The 9323-nt window shown below is 35.3% G+C and overlaps 2 protein-coding genes across 2 annotated transcripts; one reads left to right on the top strand and one right to left on the bottom strand.

Annotated features, from left to right (window-relative positions):
* Positions 1-1722: 1722 nt before the first annotated feature.
* On the top strand, positions 1723-2814 carry LOC125211414 (oil body-associated protein 1A-like). Its single transcript, XM_048111187.1, has 3 exons — positions 1723-1911; positions 1978-2381; positions 2532-2814. Exons 1-3 carry the CDS (start codon positions 1775-1777, stop codon positions 2705-2707), a joined length of 717 nt encoding a protein of 238 aa, XP_047967144.1. The 5' UTR covers positions 1723-1774; the 3' UTR covers positions 2708-2814.
* A 3255-nt stretch (positions 2815-6069) lies between these two features.
* LOC125209280 lies at positions 6070-6819 on the bottom strand. Its single transcript, XM_048108885.1, has one exon. It carries the CDS (start codon positions 6817-6819, stop codon positions 6070-6072), a length of 750 nt encoding a protein of 249 aa, XP_047964842.1.
* Between the last annotated feature and the right edge of the window lie 2504 nt (positions 6820-9323).

The following is a 9323-nucleotide window of genomic DNA, read 5'->3' as shown; positions in this document are numbered from 1 at the left end:
TGCACTTGACACTCAAAAACAGAGGAAATAATAAAAGATAATTCACCTCGTACTTTCTTCCCCGATATCACCCCTCTCAGTAAATAAGTAAGAGTAAAAAATAAATAAAAAAACAAACACTAATCCGCATCTCAATTCTCATCAAATTTGAAGACGCTTATAGTATCCGTCACCTTCTTAGCTAGTTTTCCATTCAAGTCTCAATCATACCACAAAAATGAGCCATAAAAACAAAAGGAAATCAACGATTCAATCATACGACATGCAAGCTCAATTTGGGGACGAACTCAACACTTAACTACCACCTTATGATCACAACAAAACTACTTGATGGTCGAATTCTCAGATCAAATTTCACCGAAATTAAACGCAAGACATCAACTTATGAAAATAAACATGAAAAGAGAGAAATAGAACCTTGAATTTAGATATGAAGACCATGACTCTGCTTTGACGACGATTTTTTCTTAGATCGAGAAACACAGAGCGCGATCGAGAGTGAGAGTGAGAGTGAGAGTGAGATATTAAGAGATGAAGTGGCGAGTGAACTCCATTATATAGAAAGGAAAGTATACAAAGCGATGAAGCAACCAATAATAAATGATTTGAATAGGCATAATTATCTTAAGTTTCACTTTTTTTCCATTTTCAAGCGAGTGGAATTTTTTTTCTAACTCCCTGCTATTTCCACCTAGATAAATTAGTGTAAATTCACTTATTTAGAATTAAAAAAATAATAAGATTTTAAATCGCCCAAATTTTAAAATAATAAATGAAACATTATTTTTAAAAGGCATGAATTTAACATTCGAATTGTTAAAGAAGAGTTTAACTAATTCATAAAACATGGAGTAGTAGTTGAATCAATTAAAGATTAACCACTTTTTTTAAGAAAATAAGAGAGACATAGTTAAATTTTTTTTATTACTGTGACCCATATCTTTAGTTTGGGTGTATTCAAATTTCAACGAAAAAGTATGCTGGCGTTATCAGATTGAATAAAGTAAATCCCATTAAGAAATGCGTTGGCGTATTAATGCAGATATCTTTAGTTTGTGTATATTTAAATTTGAATAAAAATATGTTGGTGTCATCGAATTAAATAAAAATAAATTCTAGCGAGAAGTACGCTGGCATCATAAGTGCGAAAATCATATTTCAACGGAAAGCAGTTTAATGTAAACAATGAAAATCGCGTTGGCATATTAAATTGAAAAGAAGAACCTCACAACGAAAAGTACTAAGGTTGAGAAAAAGAATCTCAGCGATAATAACAATGACATATATATTCAATTGAGGAAAAAGTTAAGGGTTAGTCTCATGTGCACACATCACACTTGAAAATAATCAAATGAAATTATGTTTAAATACAATAATTAAATTCATAAATATAGCAATTAAAGTTTCATAATCCTAGAGATAAAACAAACCAATTATTTATAGAATGTGCCAATAACAAGTTTCATAGTTCTAGAGATAAGACAAACCAAATGTCTCAATATGAGAGTTGAGGAAGGTAATGAAAAATAGTGTATAAAAAGTAATTATGTTGGGCCAGCCCAATGTACAATGGGCCCACAATATAATGACACCCAACCCAAGCCCAAAATTCCGGATTACTCATATTCCACGTGCCATGCAGATGTGCCACGTATGAGCCACGCGGCAGTCTTCATGCATCACACCACCTTACTTAACAACTAACATACGCCTCTCTCTACAATTCTATTCAGATTTGAGACCAATTTCCGATTTAAAAAAAAAAAATTAAAAAATGGAAGGAGTGAACGTGTCAACTCACCCACAGATCCCCGGCGAGCCGACTCAGACCTCGACGGCGCTGCTGGAGAAGACCACCGCCACCATCCAAGGCTTCGGCCCCATCAACAAAATCCACCAGCACCTCTGCGCGTAATTAAGCCCTAATTCATTAATGAAATTATACATCTACTCCACATGTTTTTGTTGCAATTTCAGGTTCCATTTCTACGGCGACGACATGACGAGGCAGGTGGAGGCGCACCACTTCTGCGCCCACCAGAACGAGGAGTTCCGGCAGTGCCTGATCTACGACCGGCCCAATGAGGACGGGCGCCTCATCGGGCTGGAGTACTTGGTCTCGGAGGAGCTCTTCCTGACGCTTCCCGACGAGGAGAAGAGGTTCTGGCACTCGCACGAGTACGAGGTGAAGAGCGGCGTGCTCTTCATGCCGGGTGTCCCGGGCCCCGTCCAGCGCCAGGACCTGGACAAGGTGGCCAAGACCTATGGCAAGGTCATCCACTTTTGGCAGGTCGATCGGGGCGACAATCTGCCCCTCGGCATACCACAAGTCATGATGGCCCTCACGCGCGATGGCCAACTCTATGACAACCTCGCCCAGGGTAAAAATATGAATCTTTTAAGTATGGAAAAAGAAAAAGAATGACATAATTGTAAGAGGAGAATTAAAATGAGAACAATTTATGTCTATGCCATTGGATATGATATGATGAAAGTTAAGTTGCTGTGTTTTACTTTTGTTTGGTGATTAGATGTTGAGAAACGGTACAAGGTGTCATTTGCAAAGGAGAGTGAGAACCGGGCGAGCATGAAGGGACCGGTTCACGGGATACACCCCATGGCTAATGGGGGTGGGAAAGGGCTGAAGACCGTGCTGAGGGAGGTGGAGTGCAAGACCGCGGAGTCGACTGCGAGGGTCTTTGTTTGATACTACTGATAATTAGGTGTGTTTTGTGTATGTATCGTATGAGTTATGACTTGAGACTAGATATATACTATTTGCAGTTGTGAAATAAGATGTGCATATATCCTGAATTGTTAATCAGCCACGTAGTATACATGGTCGAATATTTGTGGATGAGATGATATGCCACTCTCTTATGCTCTAGAAACACGAGTATTATCTAATAAAATATTTAAATTCAATTTGATGTAGAAAAAATGAGTAAAAACTTAGATATAATGAATATATATAAAAAAAAGATACCTAGAATATATATGCAAAGAGTGAAATATCTAGATTATATTATAAAAGAGTATGAAGTTTTAGAAAATGAGAACAATTTTATATAAAATCATACTATACAAAAGAAAAGAGTAGAAAGTTTTAGAATATGAGAAAAATATATCTCTATATATATATATGTGAGTATGTCAGTATTACTCCCTCCGTCCCGCATTATTTATCCCATTTTCCTCCGTTCCGCATTATTTATCCCATTTTTTCGTTTCGGTCTGTTTCACGTAATTTGTTTCATTTCATGGTAGTGGATCCCATATTCCACTAACTCATTTCTACTCATATTCTATTATAAAGAGACCCACATTTCAGTAACTTTTTTTAATTCAAAAGACCCACATTTCAGTAACTTTTTCTAATTCACTTTTCATTACATATCTTAAAATTTATATCCAGTTAAAGTGGGACGAATTATCTAGGACGAAAGGAGTATTATTTTGAAAATTATCCAGGATGGAGGAAGTATTATTTTGCAAGTTAACGCGAAATTTTTTCACTTTGGTACTAATAGATATAATTGATTTATTATTCTTTTGGATTTTTTTTATTCTATATATTCAATATTTAAATAATAGTAGAAATTTCATAGTTATTACTTAATACTATAGTTAAAAATATATACAATAAGGATGAATAAAAATACTAACAAAATGAATAAAAAGATTGATGAAGCTCGGATCGCAGGATCCGTTGTATAGGGTTTAATATTCCTATCGTGTACACACTAGTATGATTACTTCATAGGTATATATGAACAATGCGCTTGAACTGAATTGTGAGTCGAAATGAATAAAAAGATTGATGAAGCTCGGAGTGCTCACTTGTCGCAGGGTCGGTTTTAATATTCCTCTCATGTACACACTGACTACTTCATAGTTTAATATTCCTATCATGTTCACACTAGTATGACTATTTCATATGTATATATGAGCAATGCGCTTGAACTGAATTGTGAGTCGAAATGAATAAAAAGATTGATGAAGTTCGAAGTGCTCACTTGTCGCAGGGTCCGTTTTAATATTCCTCTCATGTACACACCGACTACTTCATAGTTTAATATTCCTATCACGTTCACATAGTATGACTACTTCATAGGTTTATATGAGCAATGCGCTTGAACTGAATTGTGAGTCGAAATGAATAAAAAGATTGATGAAGCTCGAAGTGCTCACTTGTCGCAGGGTCTGATGTAGGGTTTAGTGTTCCTATCATGTACACACTAGTATGACTTCTTCATATATATAACAATGTGCTTGAACTGAACCGTGAGATGCTATGTGAGACTCGTGAGGTTCTATTAATATAATAATATATAACAATATGCTTGAACTAAACCATGAGATGCTACGTGAGATCTCGTGAGCTTCCATTAATATAAGAAAATAGCTACTTTAAATAATTTTAATAGTTACATTCATGTAAGTATAATTTTGTTTATTCTATAATTTTTTCATGTCAGATAGTTAATTATAGAATATTTTCCCTATCCACCAACAATTGTCTTATTTTGTCGTTTTCATTCTTCTACCAATAAATATTCTATTTGATTTTTACTAATTCTGATTTTTGACAATACTTATCACATTCCACAGTAATTTTATCTCACTCATATTTTATGATAAAACTAATATATAAAAATAGGAGTGTTATATTTTTTTATTCACTTTCCAGCCAAGTAAATTGAATCTATTATTAGTGGATGGGTAATTAATAAAATTTAAACAATATGGACTATATATTTATAATTGTCACATTATGACTGAGTTTTTTTTTCTATTTTATTTTTCTTCACTTAACTCATGGTTGAAGATATGAACACAATATAATCACTTTTTACATTTGGGTTGTCCCGTTATAATTCATTTTTTCTACTTTATTTTCTTTTTATAACTTATTTAACATAATTTTCATAAATTATTTGCACAAAAGAAATGTCACTTGAGAGTTTGAACATAGTCTAGCTTACACATGGAGATATTTTTGGCCTCCATATACCCCTTTACTTGTGACGTGTAGAGTACCAAGCTAAATTAACTTTTGTAAAAAAAATTATTCTATTTTAATTATTATCTCTTCTCTGTCATACTATATTACTCCTCATTAAAAACATTTATTAATGTTTGTGCCAAAATAAAATGTAATCCCTTCGTTCCAAGATAAGCAAAGCACTTCTTATGGACACGAGCTTTATGAAATTTATATTTAAAGAGTAAAAATAGAGAAAGTAAAGAGAAAAAAATAGAGAAATATAGAGAGGATAAAGCCGGTGGAGAATAAATTAAAAAAGATGATTTTTTACCAAAAAGAAAATGACTCGCTTATAGTGAGACATTCTAAAAAGGAATATGATTTGCTTATCTTGGGACGGAGGGAATAATTCATACTTTTGATTAGTCAGTTTTTGTTTTTCTTCTTCAATACAATTGAATGTTTACCAATACTCCCTCGTCTCATAAAAGAGATATTTGGGATGACACACATTTTAGTGCATAGTTGATAACGTAAAAGATATAGAAAGAAAAAAAATAATTGAATTATTGTTAATAAAAAATATAACTCATCTTATTAATTAGACAGAAAGAAGTTATCAAAAATAGAAAGGATTGGAGTGATATTTATGCACCGATCAAAATGATAAAAATCTCTATTTTTATGTGATGGTGGAAGTATGTTCCGCAGACAAAGGTTAAGCTTAACTTTTTTATAAATTCGAGAGATGAAGCAATTTGGTTACTAATATTTCCTCTCTCCCTAATAATTTGTCACTGTTTGACCTAGTACGGGTTTTAAAAAATGTACTATGAGTTGAATTAAAAAGTTAGTGGTATGTGAGTTCTATTTTTATATATTAGCTTTATAATAAAATGTGAGTATGAATGAGTTAATGGAATATGAGGTCCATTATTAAAAATAGTAAAAATAAAAGGTGAAAGAATTTTTAGGGACAAATTAAAATGGATAAATTTCCAAGGATGGAGGGAGTATATTCCACGGTAATTTTGACTTGAGTCACATGTAATGTTGTAAAACAAGAAAATTGTACATTGTAATTAAATTACATTTCGCATTTCGGTTTCAATCTTTATTGTCAAATCTAAACTATCATCGACCTCTCCGTTGACCCGCGGATGGCGTCGGAAAATCCCATTGACCACCCACAACAAACCTTTGACCACCCTAACTCCGCCCACCGCCGCCATCGAGCAATACAACAACCACCCCACAACATCCACCGCCTCCATATCTTTCCCCATCCCTACCAGCTGCTCCTCCACTTCCCCCCTTAACCTCCGCCACCACAGACATCCAAACGCCGCCGCCAACAACACATTCTCCCCCCACCCAAATCCCTCCCCGCGGAGCCCGGATACCGCCGGCCTCACCACATACCGCCGCCAGAAAACCACCGCTTCATGCAATCCCAAACCCATAAGCACACTCCAAACTCCGCCGCCGCCGATTGGGGACTCATCGTCGACTTCCACAAATCCGTAAATCCACAAACTTAGGCAGACTTGCATCGAGAAAATCCAAACCAACGCGGCATCAAAACGGCGTCGTATGGTGATGAGCCAAGCGCGCTCCTCGCCGCCGATGAAGCTTTGTAGGGCGAGTATGAGGATGCCAAGGAGCGAGGTCGTGTTGGTATGCAGGAAAGTAGAGACGAGGTCGTGATGATCGGTTTTTTGATGGCGGGCGGCGGAGAGCTGGGTGAAGAGGAGAAGCCATAGCGGCGGCACGAGGCTGAGGAAGGTGGTGCACAAGATTCTGCCGCACTCTTTCACGGCAGTCGTTGACATTTTGAGAAGATTGGTTACTCACTCCTCTTTAATTTATAAGATCAATGGATCATTGCATATTTTGAGAACAAAATTTTATTTCTAAATGTATTTTTTACTGCGAATACAATTACGTTCTGTATTAATTAATTGCAAATATTTTTATATTCTCACGATAACAAGATTTGCAGAATAATCAATTCACGTATATATGAACCAGATCAAGTGAAAATGTTGGACTTTGAAGGGATGGAAACTTTATAATTTATATGTTCACATCATTGATTTTTATGCTCTTGCTTATCATCCTCATTCAATGGAGTATACATATATTAATTATTATTCTACTATATAATATCTTTACAGAAATAGAAAATTTGCGTATAGTTAAATTGTAATTACGTATAATTATTACTCCTTTTTTATAGTAATACAGTAAAACATAAGTAATCAACCTCGATTCAAGTATCCAACTCCTCACACAGAATAAAATACTCACGTTGTAATAAATGCACTTGATCTGTTAACTTGAATATTTAAATAGGGAGTAATAGAGTATATACATTTATTTGAAACCGTTCTCATGATTGAACATTTTTTATTTAATTATGAATTTTAATTAATTTCATGATCTCTTATCTAAATAGATTTATGGAGTATTATCCTAAAATTCAAGGTATATTTGACTAGATAACTCGTAAGTTTCACGAAACTAATGTTTATAATTTGAACACTTAACTAAAATTAGGAAATTTTTGTTAAACTAATGGTTACTATTGGATTTTGAATCCTTACTTTTGGACCTGGACTTATACTCACTCCGTTCCACAAAGATTGTCCCATTTTTCTATTTTCATCCGTCTCACAAAATTTGTCTCATTTCACTTTTTACCATTTTTGGTAGTGGACCTCATATTCCACTAACTCATCCCTACACACATTTTATTATAAAACTAATACTATAAAAGTAGGACCCATATTCCACTAACTTTTTCAACTCACTTTTCATTACATTTCTTAAAATCCATGTCCGGTCAAAGTGGAACAATCTTTGTGGAACAGAGAAAGTACTTTTTTCTTGAATTTGAGTTGGAACCAGAACCCCTATTAGATTCATTACCCCCTCTTGACTTAGATCTTCCCTTGACTTTCAAAACCTTAATAAAAGCACTCTTGTCAGCAGTCCTTTCCCTTAATTCAAGTGCTTTAGATTTTAGGGAGCTAATGATTAAGTCCAGAGGAGCAGAGTCTCTACCATACATAATGGCAGCCTTAACATCACTGTAAGAATCAGGTATAGCATTCATTAGAGCAATATTGGTATATTCATCTGTTGTTTTGTCATCAAATATTTTTATATCTTGCACAAGCTTAAATTTAAACAACTTTTCAAGCAGGTATATCCTGGAGGACATTGAAGTCTCAGTGAACAAGGTATCCAGTTGTTTCCACATATCAGAAGCAGATTCAATATGATCAACTTTCCTAATGACAGAATCAGACAAATTAAGCACAATAGTTGCTCTAGCCAACTCATTCATCTCATCATTTTTTTCTTGAGCAGTGTCAGCAGGTAAAGAACCATCCATAACCTTAAACACTTTTTGTTGAATTAAAACACACTTCATTTTCTGTTTCCAAATAACAAAATCATTTTTGCCATTGAAAGGAATCAAACCAACAGGTTGAGCCATTTTTGCAACCAACTTAGCAAAAGCACAGGAAGCAAGACAGAAGCAAAGAACCTTGCAAAGCCTAAAGCACAGAGACATACACAAGAGACAAGATACACTTTCACTCAGCTTTTAAAAGCAAACACACAAGTCAGACTTCAAATTCCTGACTGTCACGAGCAACCTGGCTAAGGCTATCCAAGTTTCCAATCACTCACTTCTGGAGGGCTCAAGGGGCTACTTAGGCAGTAATAATGCTTGATGGTCAGGTAATCAGAAGTCAAACACAAGAAAGCAAGCAGCAGCAGAAGCAACAACAGTAAAAGCACATAAAGAAAACAAGAAAGACCTAAGTCTTTGCCATAGACTATCTACCAGCAGATAACACCCCAAACCTGTAGATGGCTCTAAAACGGAAAAAGATAAAGGAGATATAGCCAATTTACCAGAGCAAATCCCCACTCGAGGGAGGATTCCACTTGCCCACCTACTTAAGCGACTTGACGTACAGAATTAGTCCCCCGTGGCTCTGATACCACTGTAGGGATCATACCAATTCGGATTCACTATTTACCGAGATCTCTTTGTTCTTCATACAAAAGAGCTCAGCTGAAAGTCCAGTTTTATCGATGTGTGTACTTTAAATATTGGTCAAACTTCTCAGATTCAGAGAATCCGCTAGATCACAGGGTCTAGGAACTCAGGGAATCCTTGAAATCCTCTGTCGTTGGGCACACAATCTTTTTCTGTTTCAAAACCCTCAACCCACGATACTAAAAACTAGTATAAGGAAGTAGGGATCGAATCCTACAGAGATGGAAGCGTAAGGAGGCATTTAAGAGACTTTGGAAA

The sequence above is a fragment of the Salvia hispanica genome, chromosome 3, assembly GCF_023119035.1.
Source record: "Salvia hispanica cultivar TCC Black 2014 chromosome 3, UniMelb_Shisp_WGS_1.0, whole genome shotgun sequence".
In the NCBI taxonomy this organism is placed as follows: domain Eukaryota; kingdom Viridiplantae; phylum Streptophyta; class Magnoliopsida; order Lamiales; family Lamiaceae; genus Salvia; species Salvia hispanica.
The sequence above is the reverse complement of the archived record's forward strand: the minus strand, read 5'-3'. Positions and strand labels throughout refer to the sequence as shown.

What these genes read in the sequence shown, in the direction of transcription:
- LOC125211414 (XM_048111187.1), top strand. Translation starts at nt 1,775, where the DNA reads ATGGAAGGAGTGAACGTGTCAACTCACCCACAGATCCCCGGCGAGCCG. An exon ending in ATCCACCAGCACCTCTGCGC is followed by an intron (nt 1,912 to 1,977) that starts GTAATTAAGCCC and finishes TTGCAATTTCAG; the next exon opens with GTTCCATTTCTACGGCGACG. An exon ending in CTATGACAACCTCGCCCAGG is followed by an intron (nt 2,382 to 2,531) that starts GTAAAAATATGA and finishes TTTGGTGATTAG; the next exon opens with ATGTTGAGAAACGGTACAAG.
- LOC125209280 (XM_048108885.1), bottom strand. Translation starts at nt 6,819, where the DNA reads ATGTCAACGACTGCCGTGAAAGAGTGCGGCAGAATCTTGTGCACCACC.